This window comes from Myiozetetes cayanensis, unplaced genomic scaffold, assembly GCF_022539395.1.
Source record: "Myiozetetes cayanensis isolate MyiCay16 unplaced genomic scaffold, myiCay2020 scf3, whole genome shotgun sequence".
Taxonomy (NCBI): domain Eukaryota; kingdom Metazoa; phylum Chordata; class Aves; order Passeriformes; family Tyrannidae; genus Myiozetetes; species Myiozetetes cayanensis.
Window position 1 is genome coordinate 61,066,715 of NW_026087521.1, and position 27,455 is coordinate 61,094,169.

At 44.1% G+C, this 27,455-nt stretch overlaps 2 protein-coding genes across 21 annotated transcripts in view; one reads left to right on the top strand and one right to left on the bottom strand.

Annotated features, from left to right (window-relative positions):
• WNK1 (WNK lysine deficient protein kinase 1) overlaps positions 1–10,514 on the top strand; it is a 102,433-nt gene extending 91,919 nt beyond the window's left edge. For 7 of the 15 annotated variants that reach the window (XM_050325483.1, XM_050325488.1, XM_050325491.1 and 4 more), the window contains 5 exons: positions 157–351; positions 1,592–1,684; positions 4,018–4,059; positions 7,112–7,299; positions 7,594–10,514. In XM_050325483.1, the coding sequence (XP_050181440.1) occupies positions 157–351; positions 1,592–1,684; positions 4,018–4,059; positions 7,112–7,299; positions 7,594–7,908 (833 nt within the window). In that variant the 3' untranslated portion in view covers positions 7,909–10,514. The remainder of the gene's footprint in view (positions 1–156; positions 352–1,591; positions 1,685–4,017; positions 4,060–7,111; positions 7,300–7,593) is intronic. The other 8 variants (XM_050325485.1, XM_050325497.1, XM_050325496.1 and 5 more) reach the window with 4 other exon arrangements.
• A 58-nt stretch (positions 10,515–10,572) lies between these two features.
• Positions 10,573–27,413, bottom strand: RAD52 (RAD52 homolog, DNA repair protein). 6 transcript variants are annotated; one of them, XM_050325501.1, is made up of 13 exons: positions 27,305–27,360; positions 26,620–26,662; positions 21,088–21,259; positions 19,640–19,741; positions 19,074–19,167; positions 17,480–17,547; positions 17,106–17,224; positions 16,939–17,014; positions 14,896–15,092; positions 14,552–14,694; positions 13,906–13,986; positions 13,163–13,405; positions 10,573–12,888 (listed from the first exon to the last, which is right to left on the bottom strand). In XM_050325501.1, the coding sequence occupies exons 3-13, from the start codon at positions 21,172–21,174 to the stop codon at positions 12,830–12,832; spliced, it is 1,269 nt and encodes a 422-aa protein (XP_050181458.1). In that variant the 5' UTR covers positions 21,175–21,259; positions 26,620–26,662; positions 27,305–27,360; the 3' UTR covers positions 10,573–12,829. The 6 variants fall into 6 exon arrangements, with proteins under 6 accessions (XP_050181458.1, XP_050181460.1, XP_050181459.1 ...); XM_050325503.1 differs by having other exon boundaries at positions 21,088–21,176; positions 26,620–26,708; positions 27,305–27,335; XM_050325502.1 differs by lacking the exon at positions 26,620–26,662 and having other exon boundaries at positions 27,305–27,413.
• Between the last annotated feature and the right edge of the window lie 42 nt (positions 27,414–27,455).

A 27,455-nucleotide genomic window follows, 5' to 3' on the forward strand; every position in this document is an offset into this window, starting at 1 on the left:
TGTCATGCTTGACCAGAAGATGTTTTTTCCATTAGTAACTGTTCCAGTCAAACTTTCCTCTGTTTTTTTTTTTCCCCTGTCCCTTGGGAACAATGACAGAAGGTTCAAAAATGATGCGGGGAAACCAAAACTTTTTGCCTTCCTTTTTTCCTCTAGGCAATCTGTCAGCTCAGAGTGCACCATCAGTCTTGCCTCCTCAGCAGACCCTTCATCCTCCTGGTAGTGTGCCAGAGATTGGGCAGAACCATTTGTTACAGCCCCTCAAACCTTCACCTTCTAGTGAAAATCTCTACTCTGCCTTCACCAGTGATGGTGCCCTGTCGGTACCGAGCCTTTCGGCACCGGGCCAAGGTAAGACTCTAAATGGAATGAGCGTAATTAGCAATGGAGATGAGCGATCTACTTTGGGACACTTCATTTTTAGCATATGGTGTTAAAGCAGTTTTGGAGTCCCCAGCCTAAGTGTGGAGGCTGACAAGGCTGGTTTTTGCAGCTACGTTTCTTGCTGCTCACACAGGTGAAGTGTGAGGTGGTTGAAGTAATGAATGGCCCTGTCTGCTGTAATGAGAGCCCCAGGGACAACACAAAACAGTGCAGTGGGATGGTGCCAGGTGATGCTCTGCTGACCTGGGGGAAAGGTATTGCCTGAGGGGAAGAGGAGGCAGGTTGGAAATGAGAAGTTAGACGAAGGAAGGGGCAGAGCAGGTTTGATGTTAACAGATAACTGAAACAGGGGGAAATTTCTGAAGAAAGTTTCTGAAGGCTCAGAGTCCTTCTAGACTTCCAAACTGCTTTGTCTGTTTCTGGCAATGGAATTTTTAACAGTAAAAGGTAAAAAATGGCTCATGTTCTTCAATTGGGAGATAAAAAATTATCTTGGAAGGAAGAGTCAGTGTAGGAGGATGGAATGGTGGGAATAATTACTCAGGTTACTCGAATTGTGGATTGCTTGTTATTAGTACATTATCAAGTAATTTCTCAGGCACAGCTCTGACTTATTTGGTAGGAAGGGTTTTTTTTACTTGCCAGTCATTAAGGGGATGACTCCTTTATTTCTCTGAATTTAGCTGTTCCAGGTTTTTTCCCCCTTGCACATCTTTCTGAAAAGCTTTGCTTTAGAGTGATTGAATACATCAATTCTAATGCGTGTTTTTGCTGAAACTGGAGAAGTACAGGCAGAAAATGGAAACAGACTTTATGGAAGAATTTTCTGTGAAGGTTTTTTTAAAGAACTGTTTCTAGTGTTTTGGAGCTACTTGAATCATCTCCCTATATCTAGAGTTGTGCAAGTACCATTTTGTAATTGGATACTTCTGCCAGGATTTGGCTTTCCTATAGATTGCAACCTTATTGTTGGGTTATGTACTGGAGAGTAACACTGCAAACTTGGCTTAATGTCTGGAGGTGTTGGAGGGAGTCTCTTCACTCCGTATATTGTCTGTGTACTCTTTGGTCCGCACTTTGAGACTTATTCTTGTGTGTCATGTTAATGCATTTCACCCTTCCAACTTCGAGTTGCTAACATCTTGTAGTGGTGTTCTGTCTCTTCTCCTCTCCTTTCTCTGTTCTTCCCGTTCTTGTTTTCTCACAGGCTGTGCGAAGTTTAACTGTGCATCTGAGAGAGTGACGTTCAAGCCTGGTGGCAGGAGGACCCGATTTCTGAGTACGCCCTGCTTGGCTCTTTGTGTGTAACACCTTTACTCCTTCCTTGTCTGTTTTTTTTGTTTTGTCTTTTTGGTTTCTGTTTCTGCTGCTGGGATCTGTTTCATGCAGCCCGTTCTCATCCGCCACCTTGTATTCCCTCCCATGCCGTGGCTCAGCTGAGCTGCTCTTAGCACGCCTTTAGAAGTTTGGGTTCTCGTGTTAGGTATTCTCTGTTAAACTCATGATCACAAGCACTCATTTTCTCTAAACCTTTAGTGGAAACTTTCAGGACAGGTCAGTCAAGTGACACAAGCTGGGGAGAGGTAGCGAGGTGCAGGTACATGAGCATTTTCTTTTGGCCTGTCTCAGTAATTTATCTTCAGCATATGTTAGGTGACAGGAGACTTGTAGGGGAGGTAATCTTTGTACTGGAAGAGTGAGGAAGATTCATTTTCCAAAGTATGCCTTTGCTGGACACTGCAGTAACTGGTGGGGGGAATGTGTTGCCCTCCTCCAGCAGTGTGCCCTGCAGTGCAAGGTGGATGAGCTTCTGCATGGCCTCATCACCAGTGCTGATGACAGTGCAGAGCATTGATGCCACCTGTAGGCAGTTAGTAGTGACTTCTTATGGTCATCAGCAGAGGGATAACTAAAGCTGGAAGCGTTGAGGGTTTAAAAAATAATTAGAGGATATTTCCAGGCAAACTCGAACGAACCTCACCTGCTAATGGGCACAGGTTTAGAAGTTTTTACTGGGAATTGGACATACATTGAATGTGCAACAAATAGCAGTAAAAGTGGGTAAAAAGACATATGTTTAAGTAGATATCTTCAGACATTCTGTCTCATGAGTTACCTTGCAGCTCTTTTCAGAATCCTTTAATTTGTACTTATGTTAGGCCAGACTTTAAAGAGAGCCTCAAACTTCTGATGTGGCTGAAATAACAATATGCTTGAGCTGCTGATGTGATGCTTTTTATTGGGAGCGCTGCAACATCTCCAATGCTGCTTCTGCAGTCTGGACCCTTTAAATGCCCCACATTTGTTTCCCACCCTCTGGAATGACTTGATATGAGAAAGCTTTAAGTGCTGTGAAGAGACCTTCGGTCGCTGTGCTGCATGGCAGTACCACACATCCGCATCATCTATCTCGCTACGGTCGGCAGTGGCACAGCTGAGCCAGGGCTGTGTGTGGCAACTGGGCCTGGCCTTCTGCAGAGACAGCTGCAATGCAACCAGCTCCATCCTCTTGAGAAAGGGAGGGAGTCAGAAGGAGGGAAACCTCTTAGCTGTTCAGTTTTGCAATGATAATTCTATCCCGCTTCATTGGATTTGGGAAATAAGCGCTAATGGTTTTTAATTTTCAAATTAAGCAGCTTTAAATATTTTTGCTTGGTATATCAACATGCAGATGTGCACTGACATCTGCAATGTCAAAATTTATGGTTCCTTTCTTGGAAGAAGTTAAATTCTTACCAAAGCTAACTTCTAAAAATTATCTGTAGTCTGGCCTGTCCTCTTTTTGGGTTGAGAATATAAAGAACAACCAGAATATATCAGAGTATAATTTACTTACAAGGCCTTGACTGCAAATTTACTGCCACTTAGCTAGAATAGTACTTTGGCATATGTATCTCCTACTTTTGGGACTGGTGCTCAGGGAAATAGATTCCTGTTGAAAAGAGTGTTGTAGCTGTCCTGTAAAAGCAGGTCATACTTGGCATGGCACAGCTTGGCCTGGCACTTGGCTTACTGCAGGTTGCTTGTTTCCTGGAGTCTTGTCCTTGAAATGCTGTTGCAGACTGCTGTGGAGAGTGACAACTGGAGAAGATGCTGGTTTAGAATCAGTGGTCTTGAGGAAACAGTGCAGTGATTGATGCTTTTAACTGTGCAGCTGGAGAAACAGAGTGGTACAGCTTGGCAGGGAACATCTGAACTGTTTTCACAGATCTGAGGAAATAGGGTGACAAACTAAAAGCACTTAACCTATCAAATGAATCTTATGTTACTGGTCAAACTTTGATAGTTGTAAAATGCTTCCTACATCCTGACAAAAATGGAAGATGTAGTTGCTTCTCCTTTCCTGATAAGAACCAGTTATGACCTTAATGTCTCCTGACATTCTTCACTGTTGTTTGAGAATGATCAAGAATAAATATAGGAGGCCGGGCCTCTCTTCTTTCTGGAAGTACAACAGATTAAACCATCAGACCAGTCCTTGGGTTTCTCCTAGAATGTCCCAGTAGTGACTGCAAGAGCCCTGCTTTGCTGTGTTCTCTGTTTCTCACCAAGCTTTTTGTAATGCTTCCTGATACTAAACGTTTCTCACTGTTTCTCTTATCTTTAACAAATTACTCTCTCTTTGTGCTTCAGGGAAGATGGTGAAAAAAGTCTGTCCTTGCAACCAGCTCTGTAGTAATTATCTTATTTCTGTTATCTCCGATTGCTGACTGTAAAGCTATTCATCAGCTTTTCCTGGTCACTGAAGCCTTATGTCCCTGACTCTGTCTCCAGCACAGCATCTGTCTGTCTGTGTTATGCCCTCTAACGTGTACTCTGTCATTAGTACATTGAATAGTCAGGCTGCCGCTCTTGCAGCCTGGTGGAGGCAGGCAGAGCCTCACCTTCACTGGGGAGCTGAGTGTCAGGGTCAGTTGCTCGCTGTAACGTGCTAGAGTTGTACCTCAGAGCAGCTGCTTTGTTTGGGATTTAATGGGGCTTGTCACCTCAGTGATGGATCCAATTGCAGACACTCCAACCTTTCAAAAGCATAAGGGAGTAGAGATCTCTAGTGTGTCTCCCAAAGCAAGAGATGTTTAGAGAAGCCTGTGTGTGCTCATGTCATTTCAAGACTTTTGAAGGTGTCTTTTGATTGGTGGTTTCTGGGAGGGGAAATAAAAGGGCCGAATGAAGGCATTAGAGGTAGTGGGCTGGAGAGAGAGGGGCCTGTTTCACTTGAGATCCTTCATGTCAGAGCAGAACTGGGGACGGCTGCTGTGACCGAGCAGGAATGTGGGGGGTTGTTTCCATTGAATGCTACAAGTTGAAGCACTTTCTTTTCAGACTCTTCTGGATGGCAGTTTCTGCAGGCAGTGACTGTGTCAGAGCTAAAATGGGAAATTCCTGAGAAGTAATTTTTAAAATTGACAATACATGAGAGCTTTAGTAATTGTGTAGCTCAGCTATGATGCTGTAGCCTGGTATGTCTGTGACCTGAGATGGGAGCTCCCTAACAAAATCACTTTTGCAGACAAAGCTCTCTCAGCCTCCCACCTTTCTCACACTGAACCAATCCGTTTATTTTGAAAGCACTTAAACTTTCCAAACTGATCTTTCATATCTCCAACTGAACACACCGTAGCATGAGCTTTGATTAATTCTCTCCCTTCTGTGGCCTGAGGAAGCTCTCCAGTGTGGGTCCAGGATCCAGTGTGCTTAGTGATTGAAGTGGAAATGTGAAATATCAAAAGCAGATGCTGGCCATCGTGAAGAGGATGAGAGCAAGTGTGTCAATCCCTGCATGAACCCTCATGGTGGAATGTGATGATTACTGGTTTTGGCGGTGTTCCCCCTCCCCCAAGTACTTTCTTGCTTTTGCCTCATTTGTCTTTAATTTCACCTTTCACATCATTGCTCTTATTAAATAATTGTATTCAGAGCCCTTTCCACATGATGCATGCTTAAGGTTCTTGCTACATCACTGCAGACTTCCCTTGCACCGTACAGTGTGTTCCTGCTCCTCTTCATCCGTGCTGCAGCCACACTCCCTGCTCAGGGAACCTTCTTCTTCCCTTTTCATGTGTACTGTTGCATGCCTGCCCCTAACAACTGCTGCCCCACCTGTGGGCACCCAGACTGGGAGCCACTTCCATGCTTGAGCTGGGACTGGTGGGATGGATACATATCCTTCCCTCCTCAGCACTACTAGAGGCAGTAACACTGTTTATTTGTCCTGCATAGTAAGTACGTCACCTTCCTAATTCACTCCTTGATACGAAACATTCCTGCAGGGGTTTGGAACCAGTTCTTCCTTTGATACAGTGGTTGCAAGGAATGTGGCTGATAGCCAGGGAAAGTGGAACAGACGAAGGGAGCTGTCAGGCAAAAGACTGCGGTGCCGTCATTTGGCCTTTGCAGTAGAGACGTGATGTTCGTTGCTGGCATTTCTGGTGCTCCACTTTTATATCAGTTTTCCTCTCAGAAATGCCTGCCATAAACTCAGGTTTTCATGGATTTCCTAGTTGCAGTCTCCAAAGGGAGCAAGTAGAAATGCTTGAGGATCTTTGGGAACCAAGTAGGTGAGGATGTGTGCTTGCAAGCAATTCTGGCTTCAGCACTGCTGATGCTGATTTTGCTGTTGGGTGTGCCCTAGTGGTTAACCAGCACTTCCATATCTGTAAATGAGGATGCTTTGCAATATTGCTGGGAATGTAGGATTATGGGTAATATACAATTTCTTTGATTCCTGTTACGAGGTCTGCCTTCAAAAAAACCCCAAATTTGAGTGCAGTCTGTTTATGAGGACCATAGTGAGGCTATCCAAAACAAAGCTTCTAGGTTGCTTTTTTTTTTCCCCACAGGATAACACTCAGCAGGCTTTCCAGCAGAACCAAAACCTGGGATTTATTTGAAGGGGTTTTGTGTTCTTACAGTGAATAGAAAAACTTGTCCAAGCTTATCTGAGGAACTACTCTCACTCCTGCCTTCTTTAAGCTTCTTTAAGTATTAGTTGTGTGCATCTGAAATGCTTATTCTTCTGACATAGGAAATCTGAACATAATGGCAAAAAAATGCTTTCAGAGGCAAAAAGCAAAATGTAATGCAGTGCAGACTTCCCCTGCTGATCGTGGCTGTTTAGTGGATGAAGACAGCCCCATCTGGTTATCCTCAAGAACATAAGTATGGCAGCTATTGGAAACAACAATTGCTGCTTCTTACTCTCTCTTTTTTTTTTCTGTGTGTAAACTGGGTGAATTTTTCTCTTCATTTTACAAAGTGGAGATAATTTGCTACAGAGCAGCTGGCAATGCTGATTTTACTACTCCTTATTCAGCATCCAGCATTGTCCCCCAAGGTGGAATTGACCTGTGCCAATAGTGGTTGCTATAATTAAAAGGTTTAGGATGAGAGAGCGATGTGCCTCATGTACTGTCATTCAGTGCTGAAATCTAATGTCCTTTTTCTTCTACAAAGACCTGTAGGCTGCTACCATTCCCCTCTTAAGATGACCACTTGCAGCACTTCTTGCAAAGTAAACATATCTATGAAATAACTCTCAATCTGAGAAAATGCCTGTAGGGAGTCCTTGTAGTTCCCACTTCAGTGTGTCCTGGAATCGAAACTTAGAATTAATCTGCATGGCATTTTAACTGGCTCTCTATTGGTGTTCCATTACCACAGTTATTTCACGCACTAGAGGGAGGTGATCTCGAACCTTAGTTTTGATTCCTGATTTTTGCGTTTGTAGGGACCAGCAGCACTAACACAGTCGGGGCTGCGGTGAACAGCCAAGCGCCCCAGACTCAGCCCACTGCTATCGCCTCGAGCCGGAAAGGGACTTTCACAGATGACCTGCACAAGCTGGTCGATAACTGGGCCCGGGATGCCATGAACCTGTCTGGCAAGAAAGTTGGCAAAGGGCATAGTAGTTATGAGGTAAGATGTGATCCGTGAGCGTTTATGGTGGGAAGCTGTGGGGTTGTTGCTGTCACACAGCGGTGTCAAACACAGCTGGAGCACAGCTGCTGTGCAGCTGGGACAAGTGCTCTGGGAAACCGTGAGCTGGCTCTTTCTGTGCCTGCTCTGGAAGGGAAGGGGGTAACTGAAGAGGAGGGGACCGTGGCTTGTCCTTGAAAACACCCACTGGGAACAGCCTGTGGACCACGGGGCGGACGGGTGGTTTTTAAGCACGGTTACGTAACTTCTCTCGGCGGTTGGGTTTTCTTTCAGGCCCCTGGCATGGCAAGAAAATTCTCGGCACCAGGTCAGCTCTGTATCTCTATGTCATCTTCCCTGGGTGCTACGCCCATCCCTGCAGCATCAGCTACCTCTTTAGGTCCCTTCACAAAGCCTATATGCCCTCCGCAGCCGTACGGTTATCCAGCAGCGTCTTTCCCCGCTCCGTGGAGCGGGGCGGGCGGTCCAGCACAGCCACCGCTCGGCCAGTTCCAGCCCGTAGGTGCCGCCTCTTTGCAAAGCTTCAACATCAGCAGTTTGCAGAAGTCGGTCAGCAACCCCCCCGGCTCCAACCTGCGGACCACTTAGCCCTGCTCGGAGACCGCGCTGGCGAGACCTCGGGACAGGACGTCGGGAGGGAGATGGGGCCCTGTATCAACTACTAGTGCTGCAATGAACTGGTAGCTTGCCAGACTGGGAATGAATTTATCTTTTCCAACCGTTGCTGTCAACTCTCTGTTAAGGGGGTTTCCCCACACACTTGGAAGGGGGAGGAGGATGATCAGCATCCTTGTGATGGGACAGTGCTTTTCACCGAGGGGGTCCTGCTCTTGTGTGGAACGAGAGCTGTGAAGAGGAGTCATGGGGTCAGTTAATACAGTCTTGCTGTAAATTTTTTCTCTGGTTTGAAGCTGAATCCATATGTGTTGAGGTGGGAGAGCTGAACCCTAGCATGAGGCTTTAGCATGCTTCTCGCCTCTCCCTGAAGAACCAAGATCAGGAAAAAAGCTGTCCAAATTCCCCTCCTCTCCCTCTCCCTGGTCAATCGTATCTGGCTCTGAAAAGATGGGGCACACAAATGGACTTGCAGTGCAGCCCGTGCTTGATAGGTCATTACTGCTTTAAGTAAGATATTAACAGCTTTGACTGCAGCATTAGAGCAATTTAAATTGTTTAAAAAAAAAAAAAATTTAAAAGTTCCCTGCGGACATGTACTTACCATCAGTTTTGATGTGGAAACACTGTGATATATAAATGTTGTTGGACAACAGTAGTTTAAAAATGAGTGGAATATAGAGGGTTAAAAAAGTTAAAAAGAAAAAAATGGGAAAAAAAGCTAGCTATATCCTTATACTTATTGGAGACACTTTAACTTTTTCCTTTGTATTTTCATTGTATTAGATAAATAAATGTGAATGTAAAATTGTATAAATTAATGTACTTGAATACTTGTCTGTTCTCCCAGTATGCTTGCTGGATATTTTAGTGCCTTGGACTTCTATTGCTTCTGCAGTTTAGCGTCGTCTTCCCAGCAGGCCCCAGGTGGGCAGAGGGCAAGTTGAGTGAGGGGTGGCTTTGTTTGTACCCAGCGCCTGGGACGCTCCGGGTCCCGGTGCCGCTCGGAGCAGGGGCGTGGAGGGGGAAGCCGTTGAGGCCACGGGTTGGAACAACGTTCTGTGTGTGGGGGAAGCTTGTCCAGGCGGGCAGATCTGAAGTTGCTGGTGTGACAGGGGCCAGGTGGGGGAGGGACGGAGGGTTGTGGGTGAAGCTAAAACGAGACTAACCAATATTGTCTGTGGAGGCAGGAGGTCTGGATCAGAAGCGGAGAGAGGATGGGGAGAACGTGTATCTTTGGGGAAGGCCCAACTTAAGATGCAGTTTGACTCCACCTGCAAAGTGGTAAAGATGTTTGGTTAGGATGTGGATTGAGGGAGAGGTGCCATTGCTCGTTGGCATGGGCTTGTCTGCTGGGATTGCTTTTCTTACCTTTTTTTTCCTTTTTTTTTCTTTTTTTTTTTTTTCTTTTTTTTTTTTTTTTTTTTTTTTTGTTTTTTTTGTAAAATTCATTTAAGCCAGGAACAGACTGTCCTGGTGCAACGTCCATTGCCGGCAATGGATGTACTTGAAACAGCCGGCATCAAGAAGTTTCCTCTGTGTGTCTTGGAGGATTTACAATTTTGTTCACTCTTAACAAATTTCAAGCTGGTACCAGGACTGTCACTGTCTGTCACCTCTTAGTACCTGTACTGTATCTTCTGCTTTGGTCATTCTCCCTTTTCATATTTAAGAAATACTGGTTTCCTCTTCAAAGTCAAAATAATACCAGCCAGTATTTATGTAGTGCTGCAGAAAGCTGTGAGGGATCAGAGTTCTGCTTCCCAGTGCTTGGCAGCAGCTCGCCGGTACCCTGGAAGCTGGTGCCTCACAGGGTTGTTACTTGCCCACGTTGTTTTCTCGGAGCGCTGTTCCGCCCCAGAGCCTTATTAGGGAGCTTTTGTGTCTGTGGATGTTCTCACTTTTACAAAGAAACGTGCGAGCTCCGTTCCATTCCTGTCGCTGTTTCACAGCAGTTTTGGCAGCAGGGCCAGGCTGGAGGAGCCGCTCCGGGCCCTGAGGCCGGCGTTGGTTCTGTGTAGCAGGTGCAGGCTGGAGCTGCAGGGGGACAGAGAGGAGGCTCGAGGGGTGTGTTGGAAGGGGGCAGAGCAGGGTCCCGGTGGCTGAGGCGGAACGGGAACGCCTGCTCTTCCATCTGCAGGGATGCAGAGGAGCCTCTTGGGCATGGCCACTGGAAATGGGAGCGGTGACAAACCTGAGGCAGTAATGAGACAAGGGGAATATTCATGGCAGAGGAACTGGTCAGCTGGATGCAGCACATGGTTATTTAAATTTGATCTAATAATTTTTGAGGTCGTTTTTTCACTTAATGTTATGCAAGAACTGGTTTCATTTACCATTGATTTTTTTTTTATTTTATTTTTTTTCCTCCCTCCCTCTCCTCCTGTGGATGAATAACTGAAGTCTAGAGGAATAAACTAATGCTACTGAACTGTTAAATTATTTTGTTTAATATTACACTTTGAGTATCTTTTTCCACATAAAATCTGTTTCTGAATTACAAGCGTTTTCTTTACATTATTTAACAATGTACACTGTAAAAAATAAAAATAAAAAAAAATAAAATTAATTGAAACTTTGGGCTTCCCTGGCCGTAGTTAGTCGTGTGTTTTGCACTAAACCCAGGCGCTGCGCTTCTCTTCTCGCTGCGCCCTGTGCTCCAGTTTGTCACCTTTGTAGGCTATTGAATGTAGGCTATCAGGAGCCTTTGGCCTTTAATAGGATACTCCAAAACAAGGTACTACAAGGAATCATTTGTGGAATGAATCTTTAGGAGAGGAGTGGCCTGAGGGAGTGGGAGGGAGAAGCTGTGCAGGATAATGGATCAGCTGTGGGAGTGTCAGACTTGCCAAACACACTCAGCTGTGACAGACAAGGACTTGGTGGCACTCCCTGTTGCAAGCACAGGTGGAGGTGAGGTCCTGTGCTTGGTTTTGGCAGTGAAGCAAGAGCAGGGGTGCTGCAAGGCTGGGGGGAGTGCCTTTCCCGGGGGCTTTCCCTCTGCTGGCTCCCCTGCCCTTCGCTCTGGGGTGGACGGGAGCAGGGATGTGCACCTGTGGGGCTGGGGAGAAGGAGGTCACTGAGCTTTATAACAGGAATTCAGTCCTCAGATTTGTGGAACTACTTCACAGGGTCATTCTCAACTGTAGACTTGCAGGAATTTGGTATTTCTAAACACGAATTGCTGCTGCATTTCTTTCCATTTTAAGAGCAGCTTCTGTTATGAGTCATGCTGCACAAGGCCTCAAAGGGGAAAAAAGCTCCAAGTATAAGTTTTCCTGCCCTTTTCAAAGGGACCAATCCCGAGAGGCTCCTTGTGATGATCTCTCTTAGGGGAGGCACAGCTACACTGGCACTGTTTCCAGAGCCAAGAAAGCTGAGGCAGTTACGTTTATATGAGACTTTTGAATGTTTTTCATTGTGACAGCGTGGAGCAGCTTTGAATCCAGTAACTCTGAATGTCTGCACATTCCCTTCCTTCCTAGCAGGTATATGGTTTCAGCAGCGAGTGCGTGACTCAAACACATGGAATGTGTTTCTTCCCTGAGCTGTTCCGAAGGCAGAACTGAATTGGCAAGAAATGAGTACGGTGAAATGTGAAACTGTTTTTAGATATAATCTATTACCATTCATTACACCTTGTCCTGTCTTTCTGTGCTGTTCCTTGTCCTGTTGAGGAGGTAAGTGGATAGTAGAGGATCTTTTAAGGGAAAAGGACTGATTAAGTGGTGAAGGTAGTGTAGGAGGAACAGGAATAAATGTTGAGTATTTCAAAGGTGTTTACATTTAGACAGAGCAGTGATGGCAAAGCACAGGTGCCTGAACCCTGATGTGGTGGTGGAGCTGCAGCTGAACCACTTCACTACAGAGGAAGAGAACAAGTATTTCAGCCCAGCAGAACTCCTCCCTTTTCAGCATGGAGCTGCTCCAAATGGATACAGGAGTATTATTCCAATAGTGCTTAAAAATTCTTCCTTTGACCTTCTTACTAGAAGGAACAGCTGTTGGCTCTGCTCTAACCTTTAAACCCTGTGAGGTTTTCTGTTTGCCCATCCTAAAGCAGACGTGAGGCTGTGCAGATGTGGTGGTTCCTCCTTAGCTTCCAGTCGGAACGTGTTAACTCCTTTGAGACTGTCGCACAGGGAGCGAGTTGTAAAGGCTGGAAGGGCACAGAGACACAAACAGCTCCCAGCGTGGTTTGTTTTGCAAATTTCATGTTTATTTCTGTACTGAGAAGGGCCGAAAGCTTATTTAAAAACAGAAGTGCAGCTTCCATTCATTTCCCAAAGGATCCGAGCAAACACTGTCTGCGATGCCACACAGTGTGGGCAGCAGTCCTGGTGTGCTCCTGCCCTGTGCCACAGGCAGGGCTGGACGTGGAGCTGCTGCTGCTGCTGCCTGGGATGGCTGAGGAACAGGCTGAGGAAGAGTGATGGGCTCTGTTTGTGCAGCCACAGGGAAAAGGCTGGGCTGCACCTCGGATGCTGCCACAGCGTCACACCCTCGGCCTCGCCGATGGGCAGCCACAGGTCGGATGTTCTGTCCTCTGACCATGACCCACCTGCTCCCCATTTCATTAAAAATCTCTTTCCTCTGTGCTGAAATGTAGCACTGAGGGAGAGAGAGAGAAGCTATAAATTGCACCTCATTTTTAACAATTCATTCTGTTCCTGTTTCAGGCAAATTACACGTATCGTCCACCAGTGCTGCAGAGGCACAAATGATTGCTTGTTTATAGAAAAAGGCCTCTGAAATGCGTAATAACTTAAAAGTACATGAAGTTCTTGCTGGCTGTACGAAACTCTTCTCTGTTGTTTCACCACAATACACAGCAAACTCCATTTGACACAATTTGAAAAGCCAGCTGCAGTCCTGTGATGGGGGTACGGGTGCCTTACGGAGGTTCCAGTCTCCTTTTCTTCAAGCTCTGACTTCTCCCGAGGGGGCTGCACCCTGCCAAACAGGGAGAGAGTGAGAGATGGAAGTTTGTTAATGCTTTTTTTTTTCTGCTTCTAAAAGCACTCCTCAATTCTTTGTCCTGTTCTTCCCTGATAGGGCAGTAGGATGGAAAAAACCAGACAGTTCTCCGAGCCCACTGTCACAGCACCTGCAGCCAGGTCCAAGGAAAGAGGAATGTTTCTCCTGCTCCACTAACCTAACAGCGCTGCTTTCAAAGCCGAGAGCTGTTGTTAGGACAAGAACTCAGCCACTTTTTGGCAGCACCTACCTGGGCTGTGCTGGTTGGCGCTGCTGTTGCTCGTGGCTGTAGCAGGTGTCTGCAGCTGTGCAGGTCTGGCAGAGGCTTTGTGGTGGTTGGCTCTGTGGGGTGTCCTGTTGCGGGTCCTCGTCGGGTGATGTCCGGGGGCTGTTTTAGGTGTCTGGTGTCCGGCTGATGACGGGTCTGCCATTTGGGCACCTGTTACCTTAAGCTCAGTGCTCTCCAAGGAAATGTCCCAGAGTTCAGGGTCATCTGGAATGAAGGAGAAGGTGATCTGTGACGACAGTGTTGTACTACAGGAGCGACAGTAACTCCAAGATCAGCACACTCTTTTCCTACAAGCGGTGGCTGCTATAAAATTTAATCTGTAAAGCATCTTTTATGTCAGTGCACAACAGGGAAATGGTCCTGCCCCTTGGGCTCTGGACTTAGGCAATGGTCTGACACAAACAGCCACAGCTGTAATAGGAAAACACACCCACCCCACCCACAAAGATCTGTTTCTGTGCAGTATCACCTTAAGAAAAGGGTTTACCAAAGAGATAGAACAACTCTACTCAGGAGCCTAAGTGGGAAACCCCTCATAGTGATGGACATCATCTCCCTGCCACTCAAGCAAAGTTTGTATGGTGAAGATCAGATTCATACTTACACTTCTGTTATTCCAGTTCCTTGGAACTTTTACCTCTCACTGTATTTTGAAGAGCTGATTTAAATATTAATGATTTAATACTTAGCACTTTTTGGCTGACCTGCAAAGAACTCCTCTTCTATTGCTAGCTCCTGTTGTACTGCTGCTGGAGTGCTGTGTTTTATGGGAGGATCAGATGTGGCTGGAAGGAGGTAACACAAGAAGAGATTAATATCAGAAATACAGAAGAACCCTTTGCTCCTTCTTAACAGAGCACGAGTCTGAAATGATAACCAGCAGCTGTACCAGGTATGCTGTTTTTTCCTAGAGCTGGTTATGACTTTGTAGCAAGGTGTAAAACAGTAAGATTCTGTATCTGATGATGTCTGACAAGAGCAAGCGTGCTACTTTTTAACATGGTTCTTTTTAGCCTGCTTCCCCCACCTCCAGGTTCCAGAATTCCCCATGAGTAAAAGGCAACATATCAGTGGCTAATCTTTGCCTGCAGCCTCAGCTCTGGTGCAGCAGGTTCATGGTGCTGACAACAGTTCTAGGCTGGCTGGAAAGTTGCAGTTTTAATGATACTGGCTCCTGCCGTTTCAAGAACATAGTGGGAAAGGATGATAATTCTCCTTCCTTTGGCCTCAAAGGTGTGTTGATGTCTCAGTACAAAAGCACCTGAAGCTGGTCAGGCTCCTGTACTGAGGGTAAGGTGTGGCTGCCAGCAGCTGTCCTGGGAACTGCCAGTTTTTAGTGCCATGTCTTACCCTGTTTGCTGTTGGGAGTACCTGCTGGAACCTGATGGTTTCTCTCCATCTGTTCCCGGAACTGTTGCTGTAGCTGCTTCTGTCGCAGTTTCCGCTGGTAAGTGGCATCACACTCCGTGGCCAAGGAGTCTGTGTTCCTGTCCCTTCCCCCGAGCAAGCACAAAGTCAAACAGGATTTCAGCCATTACATCTTCTGAAGAAAACATTCATTAAGAAATAACAGTAAAGAAAATCCACTGAACTAGTGGTTTATGGCATCTTTGGGATTGGGCTGTCCGTGTGTTCTAAGAGGAACGGTAACTTCTAATACAGATTATGAAATAACTGTGTAATGGCAGTCTCACCTGGGACTATTTGGCTGTTTCTCATGTACTGTCACCACAGCAGCCTCTGTGTGACCAGGCTCACAGTGAGATGCCACCCCGCAGTGCTGTCTCCCTGCTGCGTTCTGCCTTTCCAAATAGCTGGTGTATCTCGCTTTCTCTATTTCAGGCTCGTAGTCCTGTATTTTAGCTTTGACCAAATTTAACTCAGGGGGTACCTAATAAAGGAGGGGGGAAAAAAAGGGAAATGTTCAGAAATTGCCATTATCAAATTAAAGAAATGAGCACAGGTTGTTTCCATACAAGCTGTTAAAAATCTATTTTGTTTGCTCCAAGTCGAACAGTAAGTTAGAAAACTGAAATGCTTTTTCAGTACACGGTAATTCAGTTTGTTAATCACCGAATTCAGGGGCCTTTGTGTTAGTTTAATCCCTTGGTGCTTCAGGGCAGATAGCCCCTGTCTCCCCACACTGTGCCCTGCAAACAAGAACAGGTGATCAATTTTACAGCTTCTGGTGGAGTCCCACGAGGCTGCTGCTGAGTCTGTCGGTTCTACCAGTTCTGTTTTCACACTTGTGTTAAAGGGCACAGCAAACCTTGACTCAGTTCTGCAGCCACGAGGCCTCTGAGGAAGCCACACCATTCCTGTTTATTAAAGATGGGATGTTTTGGCTCTGATTTTACAAATTTGTGGCAATGCCTCTAACAGACAATGACCCTGGTGACGGCAAAGCAGAGATTTGGGCCGTCTTCACTTGGTGAGGTGTGACTTTGGGTCTGCTCCTACAGTCTTTAGCTAGACAGAACCACCTTATAGCTCTGGGCATCTACTGGAGTGTGGCAAATCCTAGTGTGACTGAAGGAAACTTTAGTATGAAACTCCATGGATTAGCAGTTGTAAAAGGCTTCATTTTTCCTCAGTCCACAAGGTAGGTCACTGCCTAGAAACCTCCTGACCCCAGCTGGAGCTGGCAAGATCCATGTGGGTTACTGAACTGCCACTTCAGGAACAGCCAGGACAACTTGGATACTGTGAGGACTGTTATGTCACAGCACAGCACACAAAGAAGGTTACAAAATAGTTGTCACTGGTGAAGATGGACATCACATTTTATTGTATGTCCCTCTGGACCAAAGATCTCCAGAAGAGGCATTTCTCCATGGTGCTGGTTACCTCAGAAGGTTCACTGACCTGATGTTTCACAGGGGGTAAAGTAGTACCTGCAACTCCTTTTCCTTGCAAACTGAAACATAAGGAGTTAAGGAGTCCAAAAAGCAAAGCAAGATGTAATGTGGTTTCTTATTGTTTGTGAAGGGTAAGAACCATAGTTCGTGTTCAAGCACACATCAGTTTTACGTGCTAATTCTTCACACATTGAAGAGCCAGTTTGTCAGCTGTATCACATCAAGTATTTAACACAAGTAAATAAGACTGCAGATCTTCCTAATATTATTCCTCATCCTCCAACAGCCAAGGCCAGCATATCCTGCTCTCATAATTCAGCTGCAAAACTCAGCTATCAGCACAATTTGAAGTGAGGCAGAGGACATTTGCAGGGCCATTTGTACACTCCTTGTGTACCAACACAGAACAGTGTTACCTGTTCTGCTGTTCTGTGGTAAAACCCTGAAATGACTGGCAGCAGCTGGAAGTTGTCGTGGGTCCAGTCTAAACAGTTTAGTTCACCCTTTCTATCACAGAGGCATCTAATAGTCTGCAGTGTTCTTTTGGGAAGGAGCCAGTTTGGTTAATGCATGGGTTACTGGCATTAAACAGAGAGATGTAGACAACATGGCCATAAATGTCACACGAGATTTTTGAGTCAGGTACTTTCTTCTCCACAGCAAACTTGCCTGCTGCAAGGAGTCAAAATTTGGAGTAGATGTGGTAAAACTCTGCCTGCTGGTTTGTGTGGGCTGTTTGTTACAAAGGCTGTTGCTCTCCAGGCTGGTAACATTCAGGAATGACATGCACTGATATCACTGTTTACAATCTTTACAGCATGAAGGACCAGGAGCAGTGGATGTTGTGCAGTCCCTGCTCTAACAGCCCGTGTACTGCACCTGACGTGGAAGCTTATTCACAGCTCGTAGGTAGTCCTTGTCTAGGATGCAGTTCCCAAGAGCATTCCCAAAGCACCTGAGAAACAAGAGAGCTCACTGTGACTGAAAAATAACACTTCACTCTCACGTAACTTCTGAAAATGTACCAGTACTGATCTGCTACTTACTTGAGTGCCCTCTTCAGTCCATCTGTTACTGCCTCCTTCCTTGCCTTTTCTAAGGATAAGGCCTTGGACTTCAGGCCTTCGCTGACTCCATATCCCACATCTTCATGGTATGACCCATCCTGCAGTAAAATATTAAGTAAGCATAAGGGAAATTCTACACATACAGCACTTGTTGTTGGGTGCTGCGCTTTCCTAAGCCTGATTACTTGCTCTTAGCTGGTTGTTCTATAGCAGTGCCCATGTTTTGGACAGCACTAAGTTTCCTGCTGCAGTGCAGTACTCCAGGACCACAGTCTGACCTGTGCAAGACCTTTCATTCCCAGCTTCTGACAACTACTCAGCTACAGACAGAGCAAACAAAAAAATCCACTTACCTTAAGCTGAACTTTGACAAAGGCACAGACACCCACATAGAACCTGCCGTTGTTGAGGTCAACAAAGTCTAGGAGAGGGAAAAGCAACATCCTAAATAATACAAAAGGCTTCTGCTCCACATTCAGTTTTTTGTCCATTAAGGACGTTCATAAACCTGTACCATACTTGCTGGAATGTTCCTGAGATATTGTACCATCTTCTGTAAAATGGAGCATGACTTACAAAATATTAACTGTAGCTTGAGAATGCTGACATATGAAAGAAGAAAGAGTTGCAAATGTTACTTATCATTCATATATCTATCCTAAACGCTTAAAGAATAACAATTTTTTTCAGCTGGAGAGATTTTAAGGGTTAATTTCTATAAAAAACAATGGAAAAGAAACTGCAGTCTATACAAGTAATTTCTTTCCTATTACATACCAGAAGTTTCCAGTTTGTAAAAATTTGCACAAATGTTTTATCCAGGACAGAATGCCTGAAGAGCTGAACAGGTTGCAATACAACTCTCAATCATAATCTCTAAAGTGCCTTTCTTCACACCAAAAGCAATGCTAAATAATACACAGAGAGCACTTTAGTTAGCAAGTCTTGCAAGTCTAATAGAAACGTGACACGTGTCTGGAATAAAATTTGGAGTTCAAGTAACTTTGTTCTGGGGTCCAAGAAGTACTCCTTCTGTACTCATCTGGTCTATTTGTTTAATTGTTTTGTAATCCTGCTGAAGGTGCAAGCCCCCTTTTTCTACCCAGGATTTTAAAATGTAACAGAATCTTCTCGCTCTGGATTTTTAAGGAATGAATGGTTATGGCATTATTTGAAAAAGGTAGGAGTTTGAGGCATGTCAGTCCTTTCTTGACTAAAAAGAGGGAAAAAAAAGTGTTGCAGAATAGATGGAAAGCAATGAGGTAAGTTATTCTATTTCTAGAATCTACCAGGCTGAGTTAAGAAAAGATTTCTGAAGGTGGGGAGAAGGAAGAAGGTACTTTCAGAAGAGCTACTTTGACCTATTTCAACAGCCAGCCTTTAGCACAAGCACAGCAGATCTGCAAACAAGGAGAGGCTGAAGCTTTAACATCACCTGAACACAAAATTAGAGTTGAAACTTTTTTCTAAAGCTTTCTGTTATAAAAATCTCAGTACTAGGTATTAGCTAGCAGAGGAGTCTGCAGAAAAAGATGGGTCCCTAAAGATTAGGGGAATATTAACTGAGACTATGATCTGGTTAGAGTATAAAAATTACAGGTGAGTATGAAAGCTGGCTCAGGGCTGCTGGGTGTTAAATAGTTTAATTGTAATTACTCTTGACTGAGTGTTCCCACAGAGATCAGAGCCTCGATTAGAATACCTCAGTCATAAACACCCTTAGAGTAATGACTATGGCATGTAAAAAGAACACAGAAGCTCCATTATTATTCAATTTCTCTCATTTTTACTAATTGTTAAGGCACCTAGACATTGCACATGCCTCTCTCCGGGTTGTTTGGAATGATCAAGTTCTATGGTAAATACCCTGGCCCTTATCTGAGAGCCTTTCCCTTCACAGGGAAACAAGAGGAAGGAAAGATTTCTTTGCCCTCAAGAGGCACTCACCAACGTTCTGCTGAGTGACTGAATGGGCCCAGCCGTTGAAGCCAAACATCTCGTTGGCCAGACTGATGACCTTGTGACCCTCAATGTAACAGACCTGAAGAGAAAAGCAGCAATACATAAATATGCATATAAAGCCAGGGAGCTGGGCACGTTTCTCTACACACCGTGTTTTAAAAGAGGATTGCACGTGCCACCTCACACTGAGGGAAGCTGCCTGAGTTTGAGGTTCAGGTAATGTGAATGAAAGGATGATGGTGCTGCTGTAGGTTCACTCTCTTCCAGCAACTGTGATGGAGGTTAATATAACAACAAATCAATGGAAGGCACAGCTAGAGGACACTAAAGATGGTAGAACACAGCCAATGTTATACAATGCTTCAGATAGTCCAGTTCTGGGAAAATAGTAAGGAAAACATCTCAGTGTTGCACAAGTAGATAAACATTCCCTTGTAAAGGGTGAAGCACTGAAAAATTAAGTCTTGGTTTTTTTTTTGGTTTTTTTTTTAACTTTTTAAACCTTAGGGGGAAAAAATGGAGTAGAAACATCTGTGCATGCCCGTTCCTACCTTTTGTCCTCCTCCAGCCTGCCGACTGCTGATATAATCCGGACCCAGTCTCTGACGAAGAGCGTGCTGGATGGCTTGGTATTCACTGGCTGTGTAGTGGTACTGTTGATAAAAACAAGGTAAGACAAATCTTACTCTCCCTATTTTAGCTCCCTCTCTTCTCCTAATACCACTTCTTTATCCCAGTCCTTCCAAGAGGTGTATGATCCATTTTTAGAATCAGTTTCTAACAGACAAGGGAACACCTCATGGCATGTACGTGCATTAGATTGTTTGGGGTTTTTTTCCCCTCTTACTCTCAATGTATACAATTATTGAGCTGTAGCAACTATTTTTCATTAATAATCTTAGTCAGGCTTGCCACAAACACACATATAAGCTTCTATTTTACCTCTCAAAGCCAAAACATAATATCTCTGTGACCAACAGGAAAAGTGTATTTAAAAATTCCAACAAAAGCAAAGATCAACCTTACTCTAGGACCATATGCCATCAGGGCAGGGAGGACATAAGCTCAGGAAAGCAGTTAAAATCAGAATTTCTGAAGGAGTGTTCAGCAATTTTCCCTCATGGGAAAATCCCTTTGGATAACTCTAACATCACTTGTATCTTTAGAGAACATGAACATCACCAGAAGCCTAAAGTGTTGTAACTTTAGGCTTGTCTTTGTAGAAATGTAATTTGAAAAATGTAGTGGATCTGAGCACTAAAAAGCTTGTGTTGCTCTGCTCTGATGTGGGACAGAACAGAGGGTTTACCACCTAAATCACAGGTACTGTGTATGAATGTACTGGCTGCTCTAACAATTCAGAAGATCACAGAACCTTACAGTGTGTGTGTCATATAAATTCCAACCCCTGCCAAGCACATTGTATTTCTATTTGGTTCTACTCACACATAATTTGTATTTGGTTCTATTTAAACTTAAAGGAATAACTTTGCCTTTTTCTGACTCCAGAACACAAGCCTGTAACCAAAAAGCATAAAGAAAAAGGGAGGATGCCTGTGCCATGTTCAGGAACTGCATATAAATGCCTATCATGGAGAAGAGAATTCACCACCAAAAGCTCTGTTTAGTCCAGATATTTTTTTTTTCTGAATTACTTTACAATTTCTTAAAATAATTCTTTAGTAGCTGAAAGTAGTTGGCTTTTCTGAATCACTACTGAGAATGTGTGCGAGTATGATCCAGGCCATCTGGGACTAAGAGAGAATAAAACAAGACCCACTTTTGAGATTGAAAAACCTTCAGAGAAGAATCCCCAGCAATATATTACAACTTGAGGCATGCCAAGACCATCTCACGGATGAAAAATGTAATACAGAATTAGGTGTAGCATGAATCCAACCTCACTGGGTCCAAGTTTAAAATGAATGAACGTGCAGGGCAGATTTCCAGAAGTGTGAGCACAAAACTTCTACCTCCCTCCTGGGCAAAGGGAACTGACCTGTCCAAAGGAAGCACCTGAACTGTCAGTGCTGGCACTGTTGCTGCTGCTTGAGCTGTTGCCATCTTTCCTCTGGCTTTCAGGCATACCTAAAGGTAAGAGCAAATATAATTCCCTCTCAGATTCTTCAGCACTTCTTGGATGACTTTCAATATCTATTAATACTTAGGCTCTGAAAAAAAAAGCAGAGGTAACATTTTAAAACCTTTATTTTAGATTATTGCTTTGACTGCAATCAATCAGACTGCCTTGTTTTATGATGGTACCACGTAAACTGTGCAGAGCTGAAAAGCACACAGAACCTGTAAGAAGTGGTGCCAATAATTCAGTAGATGGCACCCTTTTCCAAGCCAGTATCCAACACTTCCCAGCACTGCACTCCACCCTGCTGGAGCAGAGGTCCCTGGGAGAGCGTGTACCCCAAGGGTGCCAAGGGAAGGCAGCAGCTCTCCTAAACAACCCACAGAAACAACCTTTTATTGTATTTGCACAAATGCAATTTGCACAACTGGTAGCACAGCACTCAGCCTTTTGAAAGCAATACAAATATAGGACAAATTAATACACACAGAAGATAGCTGGAGATACCAAAACAGTTTGAATAAGTCTAAACCCCCCAGCAGACACCACGATTTGACAGTCAGTCAGAACCTGGCTGGTATTATGCTTTGCTAATGTATTCCAGGCTCAGCACTTTTTAAAACAAGGGTTTTTTTTTTCCAGCCTCTGAACAAGAAATCCAACAATTTTCAGAAAAAGGATACTAGTTGTTTCCTGGGCAAGTATGAGCACTGGCAATTATGCCACGTGTAGCTAAAACTCTCCTTAGTTTTGGTTGGCTAGAGTTATTCACCTTCAGTCCAAAACTTGTATAATTCTCCAGTGTTCATCCACTTGAAGGTGTTTTAGTCAGAAGGGAGCGGCAATTTGTGGTAAATGCATTTGGTTTTGGAAAAAGAACTAATAGAAAGCAACATTACCAGGAGAAACACTTGTGATTTAAGCAGGTTATTTCCCCTCCTCAGCAAAGAGTTCATTGCATGGGGAGGGAGACAAGTAGAGAGATAAATACAGTGTGTGTGGTGAGAGGCAAAAGGAATCAAAGTTTGGACAATACTGCTGCCCCCCTCATGCCCCAAGCAGTCTAAATCAGATCTTAATCATTATAAGCCCTTGGGAAGAAACAGTGACCAAAATGTCATTTGCTACATAGCCCTGTGACCAATTTATACAAAGCAGGTGGGTGGTGTTTTGATGCAAAACTGCTTGACACTGATTTCAGTTGAAGTCCTTTAAATTTTTATATTGTGTGCGCCATCATCAGTCTAAATTCATTAAAGAGTTACACCCTTAACAAGATTCTGAATAAGATATGGGAATTGATTCTGAATGAGAAGTACAGAATCCCACTGGAAACAGCTTCACATCACATGGTTTTAATCCAGCAGAGCAGATGCTGCTAGGGAATACTAGCAGCACACTTCTTTGCAATAAACAGTTTAAAAACATGTCAGTGGTTTGTCTTCAAATTATGTATGAATCCAACTTGGTTCCAGGCTTCACCTGCAGGCACAGCTTCAGCTGTGAGCCTTGTTTAAAGCAAACACTGTCAGAGCAATGTGGTGGGTTCTGCTGTAAGTGAAGCGCAGCAGAGCAGGGCCCTGGGTCTGAAAGCCACTGTCAGAGCATTTCAAAGTGACAGAGCTCCAATACCAAAGTTATTAGAGTAGGAGTTTGGAAGAGAGAGAGGTTAATTCTGCAAATGGAGCTATAAGTCTGTCTCAGTATCAGAGCCAGGAGCTAGGGAAGGCAAGGCACTTCCATTCCTCAGTGGAATGTTGTTTCCTCACCCACCCCACCCTCTCCCCACAACATTTTAACTTACATGAAACATTAATACTGAAGTAGATAAAAAGCTTTTGACTTGAGTGCCAAAGAGCCTTGAACATCCTCCACCCTCCAGGGCCAGGACTGTGCAAGGAGGCTGCCTGACTCATTAACCAGTGTTAAAAAAGCCCTGTTTTCAAACCATCTTAAATACTAAACCTACAGTTCAAATAGACTTGCTGTGTATGGATTGATTCTGACCATTATTTATTATTTACAGGGAATTCCTTTCAGTTCAGCTGGTAATGTTCTCAGGAAGTTTTCTTATCACTGAGAAAAAAACCCACACAAGACTAGAGGTGTTGCACTGTGCTCCAAAATGTTATCTGGATAGACTAGATCAGGTAAAGAAACTTAACAGCTTTTATTACTTCCATACTTTGATCTTGTCTTTTAAAATTTGAACACAATTTAAAATTAGGTACACAATGAGAAAAAATAAAATCTCTGTTTTGGAAAACTAGATAATGAAATACTAATTTTCAGCAGCACTCCAGAAGTAGGTATTTATTTGTATGCTGGTAGTGAATGGAGCAGCTGCTGAGAAAAATCTGGGTGTGTACACAAATTCCTGTGTGGGAAATAAACCAATCTTCTTGAGTAGATAATCCTGGATTTAATCTGTTCAGGTACAACTACCACTGTGGGCTGTGGTGGCAACACCTTCACCTTCCATGATTGTGTGGACAAAACTTGTAATTTTCTAAAGTAACACATCCTCACACACCTTTCTACCCCACTGTCCACTACCCCCCAAAAAATTTATTTGGTCCCAAATCACCTCTTTTCCCATCAGTTCCCCTCTGTCTTGACAAAGTAGGCTTTTGAACCATGCCCTGTGCCTTAATCCTGTGCTAGGAGAGCCAGTTCCCAGTTCTCAAGTGTAAGGTGGAAGCAGGCAGTTTTGCATCACTTCAGAATAGTTTGCATACCACGAATCGTGCGAGTACCACAGCTTGGGAAATGCTCAGCTAGAGCACGGCTGTTACAAGAAATTAATCACAGCATCACACAATCTAAGGACTTTGACATGGACTGAGAACTTTCAGAGGGCTTTTCTTGCAACCTCATCCTCTCCATAGGGTAAGTTTCCTTCCCAGTGAAGCTTTTTGGTTTGCTGAGTAAGAATCTTCAACGTTCTTGCAATCAGTGCAATTCCACCGAGCCCACCCAGAGCAAACAGTGACGTGTGATTTAGAAGGCACTAAAGATAATGCCACATATTTCACCTAAGGTGCACATTACTCCACGAGGACACTCAAAAAAGCTTTAAAAGTTTTATATTTCTGTGGAGTATTCTCTCCTCTGGGAACTCCAAACTGTTTTATAAGTTGATTTACCTGTTATGCAAAGGCTGCTTTACCTGGCACTTAAGCTGAGGTAACTCTCTTTTAAGTATAATGGGGCAGATGTTCCTAATCAAGACATGTCTGTGCTACACCAAAGTTTAGAGAGAGTAGAAAAAGGATGATGAAATTGCCTGTGGAAAAGCTGCATACAACAGAACTCTTCAATTTTGACTTCTGTTATCTCTAGGCAAACAACCTGGAGGACCTGAGAAAAAAGCGAGGTGATGTTCTGTTAACTTCATCAGGAGATAAAGATATTCACCATTTTACAGGTTTAACAATGAAATGCATGGGGAGGTCATGAGACTGGGTGTTCACTGTAGGCTAAAGGTGGGCTCTGATGCTGCCAATACCTTTATTGATACATCTCATTGATTCAGGCTACATTCTGTAGTAAGAGAATAAAAAAAGATATAATCAGGAAGTTTGAGCTACCTGCAGTAATTTAATTACATTTGCTTTCAAGGCATACAAACAGCACTATGATAAGTTCTACCCTGTTAGGGCACGTGTCACATCTGACACCTTCAAGCCTCATTTATTCCAGTGGAATCTATGTGGCCCCTAAAGCATAATTTAAACTTGTAGATTTATCAGGCACTGCTAGGTTTACGTTTGGCATTTCTAGGATGATGATCCCCTCCCTGCACTAAACAGAAAACACTAATTCCGGTTCCACTTTTTATTAATTAACATTTTAATGAACACAGGGTAAAGCTCTTCCTTCCTTACCTTTACAGAAGCTTAGCAGAACAACACAGTGCCTTTGTGGGGGAGTGTTCCTATTTAAGAGCTTTTGAACACATCCAACATCTGAAACAACCTACCTGGTCAATTCCTGCATTTTTGGAATGTGGGATGAGAAACCCACCTCCTTTTTCATTGTGCTGTTTCCTGCTCATAACAACCTTTATACAGCTGTCACAAATTCATCAATCATCTACTGGAGGTTGTTTAGGGCCCTGCTTCCCCAGCAGTTACAAACCCAGTTCCAGTCCAAATTGGTTGGTTTATCCCACGTGCTGCTGTGTTTTCACCTCCATATTTTTCAAATGTTGCTGGTTGTGCCTCCAAACGTTTTCCTTCGTAGCCGTGTTGTGTGTCAATTGCTCCTTTCCCACACAATTTTGTTTGCTGTTTTAAAATTCAGTGCCTGCTGTCATTTGTGCCTTACAGAGGGTCCACAGAGTTTCACTCGTTAAAAATGCATCCCTAGCACCTTGTGAAACAGGTAGTTCCAAGCAATTCTAAATTTGAAATACATTTGCTTTCCAGGAATATAAATCCTACTTCTTGCACTACTTAATTTCTTTGTGTTAACTCACAATTCTGCACTAAAAAAACACACTCATTCAGGGTATTAAGTGGTACTCCTGCACCAATAATCTTTTGATGATATTATATATAAAAGAATTTCCTGCAGCAACAAACAGTGAGCTGGGGTTGTAATAAGACCTGCCCTGTTTTGTTGCTCTACAGGGTAGAACTGAAGGAGAAGAGGAACTTGTCTGTCAGACAAGCTTTTTTCCAGGTGTGAAACAGCAACACCTCACAGCTGCAAAATCAAAAGTGAACAATCTGCTCTCCAAAAACGAGTTTCACATACATACACACAGAAGGAGTAAAAGAAAAGAGCCCGTTCTGGAGACCAGACCTGGCAGAAATACGAATCAAATACTGTAAATTATTTATGTGGGTACTTCTTTCTGAAAGCCTGTCAGATTGATTTATAACCACATCACTTATGCACGAGTCACTTTAGTCCTTGCAAGGGAAAGACAGCAGGCTTTTGAACTGAGAGTAATGGTCTGGGGCTTCAAGGGAAAAGCAGCCTGTCCAATTGTAACTGGAAAGGCTGCAGATTTCCCAAATGCAATTACCAGACAAGAAATTAATCCAGGCTGGAAACTGAAACGTGAACTCCCCAGGAGCTGTGGGAGATCTGTCAAACTGTGCATCACAAACCCCTCTGTGATTACGGGTACAGATGACACTTCTGGCAGCAGGACCGTGTTAAGCTCACACTAATTAAGTTAGGACAAAAAACCTCAAAGCTTTAAAGCTCTCTGTTTTCCTGCTTTGCTCCAGGTTGACACTTGTTTATTGTTAAATGGAAAATCATTTACGCTTGAAATCGGCAGAAACACTCCAGGCACGGGCAACCCTGTATCTGTTTTCATCCCTCTGCTTTCTTAGACAGCAATATAAAGCATCCCTTTTTTGGGGACACTTTAGACTTGACAGCATGCACTTATGTAAAATTAATGAACGGAGAGTAAAGCTCTTCCGTCCTTACCTTTACCAGAAAGTAATTTAAAATGGATTCTGTGCTCCTGCAGCTGAAAAGGGAGTTCAGGTTATCGACACCTCAGTGGGTAACGAGACCTGTGAGAGGTCTGAATTATATTATGATAATATATATTATATATATATAAATAATATAATGTATATTGTAATGGTAACGTATGGTACAAAATATAATAATACATAATATACAAAACATATAATTAAAATATAGATTATATAGTGTGATATGGTAATGATATTGTGATATATATAATACAGTACAATATGATAAGTGCAATTATAATATAAAGGTATTTCCCGCAACAAGACACTAATTGAAACAGTGATAATTAGCACGCCAATCAATAACTGCGCCATTCCTTGGGCAATCTCACGGATCCGTCCGATTTGCCACAACCTCTCGCTTCAGCCTCGCCCGCGAACAGCGGATAAGGACTTTAATGCAGGTTCTGGCTCCTTATCATTCGTTAATTATTATCCTAGTACGTATACTGTAATAATAACGAAATAATGGAATAAACTGGGACTGTGACGATCCCGCAGCGGGTCAGTCGCTCCGTCCGCCGGCGGCTTCCTTAAGACGTGCGCGCCCGTCGGGCCCGTGTCCGGGCTGTGTTCCGTGCCCGATCCCGATCCCGATCCCATTCCCGATCCCATTCCCATTCCCGCCGTACCTGAGCCGGGAATCGCTCCTCCGCCCCGCTCGCGCTTCCCGCCCGGCGCCGCCGCCGCTACGGGCCGGCAGAGCGGACAAACCTCGCCAGGGCTGCGGCAGCGCCGGGGGCGGGGCCTGGGGCGGGGCGGGGCGAAGGGGGAGCCCGGCCG